This window comes from Phasianus colchicus, chromosome 1 (genome assembly GCF_987193195.1).
Source record: "Phasianus colchicus chromosome 1, bPhaCol1.hap1.1, whole genome shotgun sequence".
Classification (NCBI taxonomy): Eukaryota; Metazoa; Chordata; class Aves; order Galliformes; family Phasianidae; genus Phasianus; species Phasianus colchicus.
The window spans coordinates 189,087,009-189,105,022 of record NC_143436.1 but is presented as its reverse complement, the minus strand read 5'-3'; the positions used below and the strand labels follow the sequence as shown (position 1 = coordinate 189,105,022).

General features: G+C 39.9%; 1 protein-coding gene across 10 annotated transcripts in view; it reads right to left on the bottom strand.

Annotated features, from left to right (window-relative positions):
- Nucleotides 1-4,861: 4,861 nt before the first annotated feature.
- The window catches only part of NOX4 (NADPH oxidase 4), a 116,905-nt gene continuing 103,752 nt past the window's right edge, over nt 4,862-18,014 (bottom strand). For 6 of the 10 annotated variants that reach the window (XM_031612407.2, XM_090134054.1, XM_090134057.1 and 3 more), the window contains one exon: nt 9,850-16,164. In XM_031612407.2, the coding sequence (XP_031468267.1) occupies nt 16,044-16,164 (121 nt within the window). In that variant the 3' untranslated portion in view covers nt 9,850-16,043. The other 4 variants (XR_016463436.1, XR_016463438.1, XR_016463435.1 and 1 more) reach the window with 4 other exon arrangements.

Sequence of the window (18,014 nt, the reverse complement as noted above, 5' to 3'; positions counted from 1 at the left end):
ATAGCCCATTTTATACACAGACAGATCCATGTAAGTCTGCCTGTTGCTTCTTTTGAAGGCATCAGGAATTCAGAATTCACACAGTGCTAAGAAGTTCTGGGCCTTGCTGGATTAGCGTAAGTAAAAGGAGACTAACTCTTCCCCTGCGCACTGAAAAAATCCCCTTTGGAACATGAACAACTCAGAAATAAGTATTAACTATAGACCTTAATGGTGTCCTTTGTGCCACATCCCTTCATGCACTTTGGTTCAGCCTACATGGCCTTCCCTCTTCTCTCACCCCACAGCACTGATGCATTCCTTGTGAGAACACCCCTGAGGGCTCGGATGTGGGATTGCCCTGCATTCCTGGGCCACAGCAATGCAAGTCAGTCTGCATGGCTGGTACCAATGCTGCCTGAGTGTGACATACAGGTTTTAATGGAATTGGGATGTATGAAAACACCTCCCTGATTTTTCACATTGTTTTCAAGTAAAAGAACCATGCTCAGATAATGTAAGCGAGTAAGGTATTTTCAGGCATATTATATATTGTGGACACATTTTTCACAGATTTTTCTGCAATCATCACAATGTTAAAAAGTTTCTGGATTGAACTGCTTCTTGGAAAATGTAAGCACTCCTGACAACAGTGTCATAAATATGAATAAAGTCTGCAGAGCCTCTTCACTCAGAGCAAAGCCATGCACCAACCTCTCCCTCCCTTGCATACCAATACAACCCTCCTTGCAATCAGATTCAGTATTTCTCCACCAGTTTTTTATTACAACATTAAGGACATTGCTTACCTTCATTCTTCTCTGCAAGCAACCACAAATAAATAGCCTGTACATCCCAACAAAGAAAATGTATTTCTGGAGAATACGCTAAAAGCTTGTACTCTTTTCAGGCAAAGACAAGAACACTGCAAAAATGAGCTGGCTATTTAGTCAGAGAGCTGAATGTGTCAAGAAGAGATGCTAATAAGGACCTGAAGGTCTGGACTGTCTTTTCATAAATTTACTGGGAGATTGGCAGAGTGGAAAATACTAGTCCATTAATGGTACTCTGCTAAATTTACTGTGGACTGATTTCATTGTCAGATGACCTGACTGTATAGAATGGAATATACATACAGTTAGATAGCTAGAAAAATATCATACTACTGGGATCATGACTGTATCTGTGTACAGAAAATTTTATTGGTGTAATAATGGAAAAAAAATGTCTTTCTGCTTTGTTACTGAAGCACAATACACATTCCAATGTGATAAACCTACAGCCATTAGCTGACAGCAAAATACAGATGTCATGGGGACAGAGAGGTGCCATATAACTGCATTCTCACTGTAGCAGTGAAAGTCAAACAACTTATAAGTATGTACATGTGCATGCAGCTGTGTATGTGCAGACGTGCCCTGTAAGGACTCTCCTGCTGCCCTTTCATATGGATGGCATGAAGACATCTGTTTCAAGAGAAAGCGAATCTATGATTTGACAAGTCAGAACAGCAGCACTTTGTCTTCACTTTGGTCTTGTTAATTAATGTCACAGTGACCACACAAGATACAAAAAGAATCTAGGTCCACGTCCTCTTTTACACCATCATGGACTTCTTTAAAATTCTTTGTAGTCTTTTAATTCTAGTCTGTAGTCCCAATTATTTAATCTAGAGGGCTGACTTTCAAAGTGCCAACCTCCCATTAATGTTCAGGGAAATTCAAACTCTTGACAACTTTCATTTTGGTGTCTAAATGAAAAGTGAGACATTTCTGTCTTCCATTCTGCTCTCTCTCAACTTGGTTGTAACTTCTCAAAATCAGGACACTTCCAGTCATGAAGACTTTTTCCTTTCAGTGGAACAAAGATGGCTAAATCCAAATGGCTTGATAACAAAAAGAAAAAATTAAGGTTTTTTTCTCATCCTAGGAGCCCCAGCACTCTGCAGCACTGAATGGAGAAGTCCATAGGGAGGCTGGAACTTTAGAAATTGCATTTAGAGGTCTGGATTTGGATGACATTGGAGAAGCACTGCAGCAGTCATAACTTCGGTGCAATTATCCTACAAAGACATGCACTACTGTAAAAAGTTAGAGGAAGGCTCATTTGGAAAATTAATCTGTAGAAAGGTCAGAAGCTTTGAGCTAACAAAATTAATTTTTAGGAAAAGCAGAAGAATGTTTTTTGGGAGACAGACAGGACAAGTTGGTGGTTATTCAGACCATCAGTCATCAGTTGACAATGCACAATTTCAGATTAGAAAGTGCAGTTATTAAGCTCAGACTGATGTTTATGCTTATGTTAAACAAGATATCATAAAGAGTAATGACAAATGACGGAGCCATTATGTTTACAAGCATTAAATTTGGGAGGAGTTGGAAAGAGAAAACGGATGAAAAGTGCAGATCATGTTAAGTCATCTCAGATACGAAAGAGATGATGGGTTTTCAGGAAACAATCCAAGTGGCACTGATTACAAGTTATTCTGGTGTGCCGCTCTGTAGCCCTCCTGCAACATCCAAGTGGATGTAAAGATCTTTGGGGCACATATAAGGTTAAGCACTAGGTTCTGTGCACCAAACAGGCTTTTAATCCATGCATGGAATGCATGGGTGGATGTTCTCAGTTTTTAGGAGGCTGGTCGGACCAGCACTGCGGTACTGATCCATTCACCACAGAGTTCAGATAAGGAACAGGTAAGAGACCACTTGCATATGCTCCCTGGATGCTCTCAGTTTTGTAACATGCACTCTTTTTTCAGCTGATTTTCTGGCTGAGATTATTTAGGATGCAGGAGTCATTTCACACCTAAAGATTTTGTATGCTGTAATGCAAAAATCCATGCCAGGTGAACCAGACTCCCTGCAGGTCTTCAAAGGCTTTCATATTTCCCTAGTGGTCATACAAGAAAGGTGTTCATTTACTTTAGGAGACTTTGTACATCAAGTAATTGAAATTCATGAAAGTCTGGTGTCTGCACTGGGCAGACAGCTGCTCTCAGCCCTTTGCTGCTGTTTTTCTCTCTAGAAAGGCTCAGCTGTTTGTAAGGGCACTCGCTGCTCATCCTTCTGCACACCATGATTTTGAGAATTTATCATGATCAATGATACCTATACAGAACTGAAGCAGAGAGAAGAAACAGTTTTTCACTTTTGCTAGAATAACAGCAGAAGACCACAGTACCACCTTGCTGTCCAGTATAAGGAGAGTTCCCTTTCTTGTTTCAGCATTTTTAGCAAGGTTTTGTCATAATAAACCAGTTTTAGTGATTCTCCTCACCTACTCTTGTATAAACAATGAGACTTTTCTCTTGATCAAATGCATTTGTGAAATGCATCATTTCCCATAAAAAGTCTCCAAATACCACATGGAAAACAAAGCTCATGAGCCAAAACACATTTTGTCAAACTTCATTACTTGGCCAGGGGAAGGTGAGTGGGGACAGATATTCTTCTAAATGAAAAACACCATAATTTAAAGTATCAGAATTTTCTACAGTAACTGTCCAGTATTTCAATGACCCCATTTGAAGTGTTAACACTTTATCCGTTTCCACAGCTCAGGAACTTTTCTGGCAGTGCTAACCTCCTTACATGTTTATATCATAACAAAAATAAACGAGAAGGAATTTACAGGGTATTTTCATTTTGCTGCAGTTAATCTTCTCATTTTGGAGGATGGTACCTTTTGCCAACACTGTATCAACACCAGTTTGGAAGGAGAATGTAACAAACGCAACCTGGAAATTGATATATGCAGTTTAATTGTGTATCCTTACTTCTCCAAAATAACCAGTGAACCAGAATTGTTGACAGCCATTCTGAATCCTCAGAGAAGTATGCACACCTGCATTTTGGTTCACCAAAATAATTCATGTTTCACATTGAATTTTCATGAAAAAAAAAAAAAAAAAAAGCAATTCTGCCAATGCAGAAACAATTAGATGGATGGTTAGTTGTTCATTCAACACTTTGCAGATGAATCAAGTGGAGGCCTTGGTTATCAGTGCACCAGCAGGCCCTCTAGCATTACTGGGAAGTACGAGTTTTAAAACAACTCACTTTCTGATTTGCTACAGAATCAGCAGTATCTTGAAGACAAAATATCAGCTCTCCAATACATTCTGTCAAAAGCAACACTGTCTGAGCAGGTACTTTAAACAAAACACTTTAAATACTTTAAAATAAAGCACCTTGCTAGTCTGAGCAAACTAAAGAAATTGCCCAGATGATGTTTCATTCAGTCAGGACCTTAAGTGCTAATCGTAAGTGGGAAGGATTTCTGCATACTTCTGGAATGGGAGGGAACTTTGTTCAACATTGATACCAGTGTGTTAGGGCCAGACAGTTGCTGTTTTGTTTCCATTGTGCTCTAACAGGCAAAGACGTGATGCAGAATGCAGGGGACTGGTGTTCTGCTAAGCTCTGGTACAGAGATGACTGAAAAGGAATGAAATAAATTCATTTTGCTTCTGAGATGGTCTTACAGTCAAAGATACAAAAGCAATGTATTTGGCACTGTTCTTCATTTCAAAAAAGGATTTATCAGAAATTGCAAGAGAAGATATACGAAGTAAATATGTGCCTAAAATATGCAGAAAATTACTTTGGATGGCTAAAGAAGGATGTCCAGCAGCATTTTGATACTTCTGGCTTCCTACTGCCATTCAAACAGGTCTTCTGCTAACTCTGTATGGATGTTTCATCTGGTTAAGGGCATTTCAAGTGGTGTTAACAGCCTCAGTTTAAGTAGTGAAATCCCAGCCTCTCCTGTCAGCCATAATACATACGCATATGTGCACACACAGTGCTCCCATGATTAAAGCAGTACGTCATTAATTAGAACCAACTAATAAACAGCAACTCAGTCATGTTTTGCTCAGTCTTGGAATGCTTGTTTATTCCAAAGTCATGAAGTTTCCTGTAAAGCAAATACCTTGAGAGTACAGTGCTATAATTACATGATGAATAAATGGATGGTGCTTTTACAGATACTATACAAGACATAAACTCAAGTTAGGGTGTCCTGCTAATACAACAGAATGCAAAAATAACATCTGAACAGCAAAAGAACTCAGTAGCCAAGTAATTTACTTAGCAGGGGTACCATTAATATAAAACGGCTAATTCGGTATTTTTGGAAATTAAGCATCTTTTTCTTTAATGCAACCAGGATCTTGCAATTAAGCTAAACAAAATTGGAAAGAGTAACTTATTTAGGGATTCACAAACACTTGGTATAGATCATGATGCCAGGCAGATTCATAAAACTTTTCATCAATTGTGACCGTGGCAAAAACCAACCAAACACGGGATTTTAGAAAGAAGCTTAAAGCAGTTGGGCATTGAAACCTCAGTGACCTTGGAGTAATCACATTACTGAAAATCCTAAGAGGAGTTTGTAAGGAAATTTAGTAAGAACATGGAATAGCACCCAGGAATTCTCTCTATCTGATCCCGCCGTTAGCCAATAGCTTGCATATACCCTCACAACACTGTGTACCTAAGAAATGGACACTATGGGAAAAAAAATCCACATGGAACTTAGAAGAAAAGAAAAAAAACCCAACAAGACTTCTTATAATCAATCTTCTAGCTCAGCCTTGTTATGTATCTAACTGATAAAAGCTTTGCTTCATTTGATGGGAATGAGCAGACTCCAAAAGCTTATTGCTTACTCTTTGAAGTTCTACTGGCACGCACTTACTGTAGTGACCTATTTAAATCGAGCCAGTGAAACACTCTTCCTGTGTCAGGTTGGGGGTCAGCAAAGTCAGCAAAGCTACAAAAGGGCTATTTCATATGACAAGAGTATGACAGGAACCTACTGAGCACTGTTCTTGTTCTTGAAGTCAAGCCTGGGGAAAAAAAATAAGAAATGAAAGTTTAGGACCAAATTTTGGTTTCTGTTCCACTTGGAAACTAAGCAATCACTTCTCTTCAAAGAACCATACCACATCTTGATCTATAAAAACATAAGAACAGATTGAATTTGCATTAACGTAAACAGGCATCTCTGAAAAGAACACGGAGTACTCAAAAGTGTGGACATTTATGCTAGTACTTTCTAAAACTGTTACCGTGTATACTGTATACAGATAAAAGTAAATGCTGCCTTCTTTTAAAATATTCTTTTATTTCAGTCAACTAGGAAAATTATATAATTGCAGAATTGGAAATTCAGGAATTTTCAGCCCTCCTTCTTTTAGGACTTGGAAAACTGCAAAAGAACAAGGAAGGAAAACAGACAGTGGTGAAGCAGTCAATATCTGCATCTACCGAAAAGATGAAATTGGAAACAGCTACTTCCAAGGTTCAGTTCCTAAAGGCAAACTGGAAAGCTGAAAGTATTTACTGTGTTTTCCAAATTTTAGTAATGGCAGTATTTCCATCTAGAGTCCATTGTCTTTCCTGAGAATGCATTCTGATCAACTGGGACCACAGACTAAGGCCTCCATAGGACACCCATGCGAGCATCATTGTATCAGCACAGCCAAAGTCTTGGACGCTGACCAGCTGTGTAACTCACACAGCTTATGAGTCCCAAACAGCTACCCAAAATGAGATAAAAATGGTCTTCCTCCCTCCTACTCTATAAAAAAAAGTGGTCTTCCTCCCTTCCTACTGAATATCCTCATGGCTTCATACACCATTATGAGACAATCTAACCTGTGCTGAAGACTAAATGCCCAATGTGCTCCCTGCCCTCAGGACACCAGCAAGCCCTTGGCAGCCTGCTCACTTCTGGCTTGAGCACCCAAGTCTAGATGTGCCACAGACATTGTCTTGAGGGCTCAGACAGACAAACTCCTCCAAGTGCTTTACTTTAAAAGGAAACCATTTGATTATCTAAGCTCAGATTGCTTGGTTTGAACAGCATTTTTCACTAATGAAAAATGGCTGAGAAGGCAAGGAATTAACAAAGAATGCTTTGCCTTTAGAAAATAATAGCTTCTTGAAGTAGAATATGGAGAGTGTTGGCTTCCAGAAGTTTCTCCCCTTCAAAGCAACATGGAAGGATTTTTAAAAATAAACAGATATGTCTGGGGCATCATGATATTTTCTAAGTAAATATATGTAAGGTTTTTTGTTGTTGTTGTTGTTGTTGTTGTTGCTCTGAAACTAAAATTTATTTATTTAAAAAATATAAAAATAGAACCAGAAAAAAAAAAATACAAAAAACAACCACGCACAAAACCATTTGCACATTATGAAATAAATATAGCTGGCCCAAACTATTTATCTCTTTGATTCTCAGTTTGAGGGACATGTCACAGTTCCTCTAAATTCTCACAGATCAGGAAACCTTTCTTTACCCAAATGTGCTTCATCAAATTTGCTCTTGCAAATGACTGAAAGGAACACAGGGAAAGAAAAGCTAAGTAGCATTACGGGTTTCACAGCCTCGCACAGATGGGCTAAAGCTTCTTGATTAAAAAAAAAAGCTAATTAATTAACCCAGAGCTTCATCAACATCGAAATCCTGGAAGAGGCTCTTGGCTGCCTCTGAATCTCAATAAAACTGCCCTTCTGGAGTTGTAGAAGCACCAGTGCCTCCTCAAAGATGCAGAGCAGAACATATGTGTTGGGAGCTGTCTGCTTAACAGCATAATCCTTCTTTCCCTTTATGAACAGTGAGCTTTCAAGCTCCCTGAAGCAAAGAAATCAGGTGAGGAAATATTTAATCAGTGAAAGAAGGAATTTATGGGCCACTGATAAACTAGGAGTTGTATGGAAATAGAAAATGTAATTGAAAGAAGCAAACTCTTTCCATCACTGACCTCTGTCTTGCAGTGCCTACGTGTGAAAGCAGAAACATGACTTAATTTCACTGATGGTCACAGTCTGAATTTCACAAAATGGGTTCCCATTTCTTATCCAGAAGATGATATAATCTTGTCTACTCTGTGTTTTTCCCATTTACCCATCATTGTGGCACAGCCTCTCCTCCCATTCTAAAAAAGCATTTTCAGGGCTAGAATCCTGCATCCATTCAACTAATGCTATTTAAGGTGACTAGATAACTCTCACTAGATCAGATACATTAGGAGCATTATAAAGGCTGGAGACTAGGCTGTGGCTATGGCTATGAATATGGCTATGAATAAAATAAACTCTGCATTTCCCATTGTATCATTTTCCTGAGTGAAGGGAAGCAGAGGGGGTTTCCTGACACATACAAGATGTTGAGGGAGGGGAGTGACTGCAGAGAAGGAAACTAGATGATCTTTAAATGCCCCTTCCAACCCAAACCATTTTGTGATTCTGTGATTCGGTGACATATGGACAAGGTGGCTTACAGTAATCTAAAGGTCAGCACCAAACCCAGATGAAGACTGGAGGTATACAGGGCGGAAATGGGATAGCTGAATGCTCAGCTCCCACTAGTTTTCCATGGAATACACTGGGACTAATGGAAGCACCGATGCCTCCAGCTTCAACAGACAATGATATTTCACAGTCAATAGGAGACACTTTGCCACACTGCATCTCAGCCGTGTTGTTTAACTCTGCTTGAGAGCACTGTGTCCATTAAGTTTCTCTCAAAAAGCACAGTTTGAATAGTTACAAGCATTTAAGGAATCAGAAAGAATACCATGGATTAATCTTCCCAATTTAATCATTTCTCTTCCATCAGCTAATTATGTTGTTCTGACACAATAAAGGAAAAACAAAGAACTTAGATATTCTCTGCAGATTCTCCCTTTTTTCCCATGAACATGAGTGTGAATATGGGCAGGCCATATTCATTTACCAATGGAAACTGGCAGTCATCATCCTCATCTGGTCAGGCCATTGTGCTTAGCAGGAAAGAACAGGATTTCGAGCAACTAACCCTACAGATACTCTGCCCCCAGTCACTGAGCAATTTGCTTTTGCAAAGCCATATAAATACAAAGGGGATGTACATACCCTCAGTTAGCTACACAATTGAGTCCACACTTGGGAGTCAGACCACCTCATCATCTATACAAGAAGTTCTCAGACAGGGCAGGTCCAAGCTCGAAGCTGGAAACCAAACAGGTGGCTCACCTAATTTGCTTTCATTTCACATTGTGGACAGCTCTGAACTTTCCTTGTTGCCAGGTATACTTGTTGGGTAGGTTTCTGACTCAGCACCATTCAGATGTGATGGCCAGTGCTGTGACATGCCTGCTTCAGGTTTCAAATGATATATTACTGTTGTGCTTCTCCTTCAAAAGTTCTTTCCTCTTTGCCTAAACCTTCCTTCTTCCCACCAGCTTGCAGAGTTTCTGTGCAATACTGTGCTAACCAGGCTGCACTGGGAGCAGCTTAGGGCACAGTCCACTCTGTATGTTGTCTGGTATTTAGTATTTCTCTTTGATAATTTAAGGAGAAGAAAAGACCCAGAGGTGTTATTTATTCAGTTCAGAAGTAACATGTTACCACTAACATGCAAACACCACTACTCAGCACCAGGAAACCAGTATCCCTAAAAACGAAATAGCATGCTCTTTTGAAATAGAAAGAAATGCTGCTGATGAGTATATTCTCAGCTAAAGCACAAGGTGGAAATTTCTGCTCTTCCTCCCCCACCCTCCATTCTTATCCAGGGTTGTAGAGTATGAGATGAGCAATGCGACCTTGCAATGACAGAATTTTAATGTATGTCTAGTGCACCAAAGCAATGCAGCAGCATCTCTCTTCTCAGTGTTGCTATGTACTCTACACATTTATGCAACGCTGCTTCACATCCTCAAGGCTGTCCTTACCTAGGGTCAGCTGTAAAGAACACAGAATGTATTTATTGAACTGTCAAAGCTACTTACAGCTAGCATGGAGAAGTATATATACTCCATGATTCTGGTGAAAAAGAGGTAAAGCCATTTCAAACCCCAAAGCTGCAAAATAGAAGTAGATGTTTTTTGACGCAAGTTAACTAGAAGGAATCAATGGTGAATTTATTTCAAGTAAATTACTTTTATTTCCAAGGTGTTTTACTAAAATATACTAGTTTTCTTCTGTGCTTTAGCTTTGAGTTGTGCATTGAAAGGCTATCTCTGTATACAACAGTTCTCAAACCCCAGAGAGAATTAGCATCCACATCCAGGCAGTAGTGCTTGCTTTTAATTTCTGGAACTGAAGAGCCATGGAGAATGTCTCCCACCTTCCCCTTTGCTTCCAGGTTCTAAATATTTGAACCTGTTCACGTGCTGGAATTCGTCATCCTCCCCTGCCTGCCTCAGTTTGCTCCTCAGCTGACAGCTACTCACAGATCCCCCTCTCCTGGTGTAACAGTGCAGATCATTAGGAAGAAGGTGCAGATTTGGGGCTGTAGGACAGCCAGACTTTTGCCAGAAAGAGGCACTTAAAATACCTAATAGAATTTTTCACAAGGTATGACACACCCTGAAATCAAAGGACTCTGTTAAGAAGCAATCTGCAATTGGGATGGGTTGATTTCTCCAGCATTCTCCTTGTATCTCCAAAAGAATGGAGCAGATCCTTAGCTATTTTTACAGCATACAAATAGAACCATAGCATCATCAAGGTGGAAAAGACCTCAAAGATCATCTAGCCCAACCATGCCCACTAAACCATGTCTCCATGATATGATCCTTTGAGACAATATAATGCTTCAGACACTGCAAAGCTTGAGCATTCACTGCAGTGAAGTTTAGAGCTATTCATAACCTCAGAGATAGTGCACAGCATTCCACAGGATGAAAACATACCCCCTACCTCCGACAACAAGGGTGATGCAATTAGCAGAATGAGAAATCTCAAATACTCAAACAGCTCTTGAAGAAGCATTTGTTGCTCAAAATCTGGTGCATTCATTGTACGTGCCAGTCTAGCAGAGGACACAGGGTTCCTATAAAGGAAATTCCAGACTTTCTGGAATTTACTTGCTTAGTACAGGAACAATCTCTTTATGGGAATGAAAAGTCTCATTTCAGCTCCATGTGTTTCACCAGTGCATTATCACAGTGGTCTTAATGAAATACACCAACAGCAGAGATGACTCAAACTCCAAATAACCATTCAGAGTTGAGTCCTCAGCTGTTTTCTTTATACCCCTGATAAATGTACGTTCATTACAGAAAAGCTCAGTTCAGCACGGGTGCCAGTGGCATTTTGATTAAACTTTGCTTTAAAATCCTCTTTGTTAAAACAATAAAACTGTTTTTATTTGTGAGGGGTGGGAAATCTGCAGACAAATCAGATGCATAATCCAGAGAAGAACAGATCCAGCTTGCCTTAAATCACACTGGCATGTTTATGAAATGATTGCCAGACTGAAGTGAAAATTAATCTCCCTAGAAGCCCTTTTATTTTTTAAACAAGTAAACTCTGCATTTTAATAACTTTGCTCTGACTTAAGGGGCTCAGACTCCTACTGACAATGACTAGTTAGCCTCCTGCTGGCTTTTGTAAGCAATGTCTTGTAGTTTGAAACTACAGCCTGGTGTGCAGTGTTGAGCAGAGGCTTTTCTCTTAGGCTGCTTCTTGGATTTGTTAGGCTTTTACAGCTCAATTACCACTTCCCAAGAGGCCAGCCTACCACTCATATTATCTGCACCTTTACAGTAAGCTCCAAACTGCTTCCTTACTTCTGTGCTAGAGGCATTAGAAGCAAAAGGACAACTCTGCACCTGGCTGTAGAGATTGCTCACGAGCTGCTCTGAGTTTATACCAGCCTCTGCGTGCATGCAAGCATATGTAGCACTTCTCTCTCTGCAAGATTAATGGTGTCAAGTTGCACCAGGAGTGGTTCAGGTTGCATATCAGCAAAAGCAAGGTCACCAAAAAAGTGGTTGGGCACTAGAACAAGATGCCTAGGGAAGTAGTAGAGTTACTGTCCCTGGACGTGTTCAAGAAATGTGCAGATGTGGTACTTAGGGACATGGTTTAGTGAGCAATATTAATGGTAGATGGACAGCTGGAGTAGATGATCTTAGAGGATTTTTCCAAACTTAGTGAGATTACAATTCTGTGAGTCTACAATAACAGGTGAAGACCTGCAACAAAGAATAATGATGGGACTTGAGTGCTGAGGCAGAGAGACCATGTAGGGATGCAGTGTGTGACCACCGGTGCTGGTGAAAGCTGAATGTGTGCAGTGTTTCCATATGTCTTCACATCAGGCTTATGTGGGCAGAAAGGATTTATTTTTTTTTCCTTTCACAGCAACTGTTCTCTAGTTTGGTGTGGCAGAACAATACATGTTTTGTTGGAAAGCAGATTTGGCTTAACTTTCCTACCAGTGCGCTAAGCAGTACAGTCAGCAGCAAGGGGGCTGTGGTACATCCTGCTCTCCTCTCCTCAGCCTAGGTTCAAGGATGTGCACAGGGATCTCTCACAGTCCTTCTAATCCTGTCTCCTAGAAGAGCAGATAAAAGGACAAGGAAGAAATCATGTACACTGAGTAATCTAAGCAGAAACAGGGTTGCAAGGCGAAGTGACTCCAAACTCAGGGCTGGAATAACCACCCTGGAGAAATCGAGTGGAGTGCAGACTACTTCCCATGGCTCATCTCTGCAGCCCTTCACTATGGCAGCAAACACTTACTCAGACAGGCGAGCTTAGTGCTGTGGGACCAGGACTGCCTGGGGAAATCTGATGAATCCAGCTGTACAGAGCTCCAGCTCTCACACTGCTGGGCTTTCTTTGCAGAGAAAGCGTTTGGCTTCGATCACGGCATGAAAACAGTCCTGTTTTAAATAAAAGTCCCAAAACATTTATGATGAACAAAACACAAAGATGCCACTGAGGCTCTGTAGCTTTGGGACGAGTGAGCAAGAAGTAGCACAATACATGGTGGGATTCTTCCCCTGTCAGCAGGAAGCTTATGGCAGACTCACTCCCAGGACACAAATGTAACATGTAAAGAGACATTAAATAGCAAAAATCCCATTGAACAGTAAAAGTAGAATTAAGTGCTGCCAGCCTTCATTTACTTGCCTGGCAAAGAGTTATATTTTCATGTACATTTGGTGTACAGATAAAAACTGTATGTAGTTTAAAAGCAAGCTCAGCCTGGTTTTGCAAGCTAAAGTGAAACACTACAAAGCAGCAAGGAGAATAACTGCCTGTATAAATAACATTTGCCACTCCTGAAGCCAAGTCAAGTCACTCACCCTTAAACTTTCTGCTTCTCTGAAGAGCACAGTGCAAAGAAAAGGAAAAAAAGCAACTGAAATTTTAACTTTTCACCAGACCCACGCTCATCCAGTCTAGTAATACCCATGTGAGCAACAGAAAGGTTCAGTCAAATGAAAGAAATTACAAAAAACATAATACAAATACAGCTCAATAGCAACTACAGAAAACTGCTAGAGGTGCACTGAAGGATACTGTAACATTAATTACATCTCACAACTCTCCAGACAGGTACACACTCCTTGGCCTGTCAATTGGGGCCAGCTGAGCTTGGCATAGGACAGAGGCTCTGCCAGCTTCTTGCTCTGACAGCACTGCTAATGTAACAAAAGGGGATAACATTCCTCCACACAGTGTCAACTCCTGCTAGAATTCAGCACAAGAGCACAGTGCTATTATTAATTATAAAGCACTACCTACGTAAGAGCTGAGCCAGAAAGTATAATCTGTATTAGCGCAGAGCTTGCTACAAAACTAACTGCTCGTTATGCAGTAAGGGAACTGGTAGCTATCAGAGAAGATGTGAAACCACAAAGAACATCGTTGAGATTAGAAGACTCTATACCATATTTTAAAATCTTTAGATGCTAGGTACTAAAACAAGAGAAAAATGATCACCGTGTGGCTGTGGTTAACAAATGGAGTCGTGATTTCAATCACAGTCATGATTTCAATCATGCTTTAAGCTAACAGCAAACAAACAAAAAATGCAGGCAATATCTGATTATGCATTTTGCCATTAGTGTTGTGCTTATTATGAAATCCATGCAGAAAGTATAAGAAAAAATATTAATAATTAAAGAACTGGTACTTTTCTGCATACCTCTTGTTTATAGGGACAAGATGAAGGAGATCCAATGGGAAAATAATGATGCAGACTTAAAAAATAAAAATAAAATAAAATCACAAACTGCAATGTAGGCTTCCATCTCACATTCCATTTTTGGGTTCTCTCTCCTCTAGGCTACTTAAAGAATTCTCATCAGTAGAAATTAGTCCATCTGGCTCTTTCCTTCCCTCCTGAATTTCCAATTGAGCAGAGCCAGAAGCAAGAACATCAGTGCAAAGTCCAGGCAGTAAGAAACATCCCTATGGGGCTGTGCTGCTGCATGGCATCCAGCTGCACCATTTAGAGCAACTCCTGAGCAGAAACTGCCATGGCAAAGACCAAATCACGTTCACTAGTTACACATACAACATGCCACAACACCACCTACCAGAGAAAACCTTGCCTCTGTTCGCTGAAACCAATACTTGAAGAATCCTGTATAGAACCTGCGCTGTGAGAAATTACTGATTTGTTTTTACTAGATTGAAAAATGCATGCATTGGAGATCTCAATGCTGAATCAAATATACTGTACTAAATACAGGTGAGCTGTGCTATGAGGGATGCTGAGCAATCATACACCTGCACATGCTGCAGACACTACGGGCTTTGTTCCTGAGCTGCTGCAGAAGAGCCAGGTTTTCAGCAAGTGTAAAGCAATGCTGTTGTATTAAGATGCTCTAGAATGAGGCCTATTTACACGAACTACTTGTCTGACTCCAGCTTAAATGTCCCTTTCTTGGCAAAATAAGAGAAAAAAGATCAAGAGAAAATAAGAGGAAATTGGTTTGGCTAGTGATTTGAGTAAGTAAAATGCTGCTACTCTGAATCAAAAAGTTTTAAAGTATCCGTTTCAACCTCATAGCAACTATGAGAAGTCAGGAAAGCAGCTGTGGTAATGAGAAGGGAAGAAGAGTTTAAATTTGGATGTTTCAGACCTCCCTTTTAGAACACACTGAAAACACACTGCATATCCTGCAAAGTTTATAACTGTACACAAGATGTAAAGAGCCACAGTAAAGAAAGCTTTACTCCTGCCCTGCTGCAGATCTGGACTAATGCTGCATTCAGGGACACCAACAGGACTGAACAAACAAGAGATCAGTAAGACTGAACAACAAGCATGACTCCAGCAATGGTAGTCAAAGGACCGCAGTCAACCAAAGACACTCTGCAACTTCTAAAATAGGATTTCAGCCTGCTGCATTGTACATTAATCACTAAGAACATCTGAATGCTGTAAGTATTTGACATTCAGGGCATGTGAGTGCAAAGTGAGTGCAACTTCCACACTGAGCTTGTGGAATAATAAAACATCATATCCTGTCTCCTCCTGTTAATCGCTTTTCTTGCTCCATCTTTCTGGCTGCATAAATTACACTTATTTTGCAAACTCACTGAATGCTGAATTGATGCTAGATTCTGAGTTTTCCAGGTACAGCTGTTTCCTTGCCAAAAGGCTGTGATATACATCATGGCTGGGTCTGCCCAAAGGTGCTAGGGCTGTTGTGCTCACTTTTCCTTACGTTGATTTACATCTTCCCCTAAATTCCCTCTGTTTTCTATTCAAAGTGGGAATATGGACACCCGTTACAGAGTATATTTGAAATACAGAATCTCAGTTCTGTAATGCATAAAACCTTGAATATGGAGTGTCTCCACTCCAAACTCACAAGGTCTATTTACCAACAAAAGCAATAGTTCTTTGAAATGCCCTATGACTTGTCATTTGGATTAACCTGGGCTTTAGTTTACTGATCCAACTTCAGAAGATTGAAGTGGAAGAACATTCCACAGATTTTTCTTCCACTGGCTTTTAAAGCAACTGCATTTCTCCCCAGCATTAGTACTTTTTAATTAACAGAAACAATTCCAAAGAATTGCCACTGCCACAAATACTGTGAGAGCACATTTGGCTTTGAGCATGAGCACTTAATATTTGTTGGTATACTGCCATATCCATCATTTTCCAGAGTCTTAAATAATCATAAATAAGAAAAACTGTGCTACTCTTTGGTACATTTCTGTTTAAACCACAGTGGAACTTTAAAGTTGTACAAACAAAAAATTGCACTTTTATCTTCTGGAGATTCTTCCAAGTTCAACAGAGTTTCAGCTGAAGGACTCTTTATTATACTCAAACCTCGTCCCGTAAGGGTTGCTGCTGTTGCTCAGTTTATGAAGTATCTTAGACATCTTGCTTGGTCCACAACAGAAAACTCCAATGGTTTTCCTGTTAAAAAAAAAAGAAAAAAGTTATAACTTTGCCAATAAGCAGTGACTTATGACAACTGACAGAACTGGATTCAAGTCTCGCTGTATTATACAAATGCCCAAGACTGTGCAAAGATTTCAGGGTGAAAACAGCTCACAAGGTCATGTAATTCATATTAAAGAAGCCACTATCCTAGCATCAAACTCTGTTACATATTTTGACAATGACAACTCTTGCAAAGAAGTACATCATCTTAGCCTTAAGATACCAAGCACCAAAAAACTAATACATCCCACTCTCATTTTTTTCTATAATTAGTAACTTTTTTTTTTGTTATCGTGTCTCATCGTAACGATTTCCTTACTGTAACTTGTGATTTACACTGGCAGGAGAACTAGCCACTAGTGATGATTTGTTACACTTGTGAAAGTAGAGCACTACTAACCCGTGATTATTTCTGGCAGTAGCAGGATAACTTTACTGCATTCATTTCACACTATCATGCAGTCTTTCTTCCATGAGCTGCATAGGAAAGCCTCGTGAAAAGCCAGAAAAGAATAAGACCTTTGTTCATCATCAATAGCTAACAGATCAGGTCCATTACTTAACCAACTTTTACATACCACTCCACTGACATCACCACTTTGCTCTCTGGTCACCTTAAACACAGACTTGAAGTCAGACTCATGGTCACACTACCTTTAAGGGCTCAAGGCAGAAGAACAAGGCGTGTATACAACAGCAGGACTGAGCCACTCATGATATTCATCACCTCCTTTTTTTTACAGATGAAGAAAGTATGGATGGAGCAGAGAAAGATGACACAGTGCTGTCTCTTCTATATTATTAAAAGAAATTCTTCATCTTCCTGCTGAGATTGTGGCACTGCACGGAAAATTCTGTAAGATTTACTGGGATGGAGAGAGAACACAAAAGGGAATATGGCTCTATTAAGATTTACAGCATTCGCCAGGAGGCTGGAGACTTGAATTCTGCTCCTTGCCTCAGGACTACTTTAGTATTTTGTCCAGTGACTAATATAACATATCTTAGCACACAAGGATACTCAAATGCACATTTTAATGGTGCCTGTATATGTATTTGGTGAGAGAATCAGAAAATTAATGTACAGAAAAAGAAATCTTGGATGCATACTGCCAAGTGTATGTGCTCAACGTTAAGCAGCAGCCCAAAAAGCACAGCAGTCCATGCTGTATAACTGAATACAAACACTGGCTTAGCACATCTGAGGACTCAGACATCAAAAAGCATCACAAAGTTACAGAGGTAACAGCAACTGTGTCATTGTGCAGGCACCTTACAATGCTCTCATAGCAAGACATGGCAAATATTCATAACACTTTTTTTTTCTCATTCCTGTGTGTATCTACTAAATTCTTCTATCCTGGCAGAGCTTCTTTTAATGGCAAAGGATGTTGCGCTGGTGGCTGGATTTGCAGAAATAATGAGAATGCTACTACTTGTTCTCAAACAAAATTCCACTAGAAGAATCTGAACATCCTCTGTTCTGTGCACAGAGAAAAAAAAAAAGGGTGTGCAAGCTGCCAGAAAGAATCTGTTTCCTACTGTGCATTTGACTGAATGTTATTGTTTTCATTAGTCTAATTAGTATAGACAACTGCTGAATAAAACCCAGAATTCATCCGCTTTTCTCCCTTTCATTTTCATTCATACATACCTCCTTAAGCACAGACATATCTAAGCAGTGTAGAAATGTCTAAGCAGCATATTCTGCTAATGTACCCCCATCCCAGCAACATCCTTCCAAAGTAAACAGAATTACTGGAGGGTAAACAGAGTCGCAGAAAAGTGAAGTGATTTGTCTAAGGTAACACAAGAGATCTGTG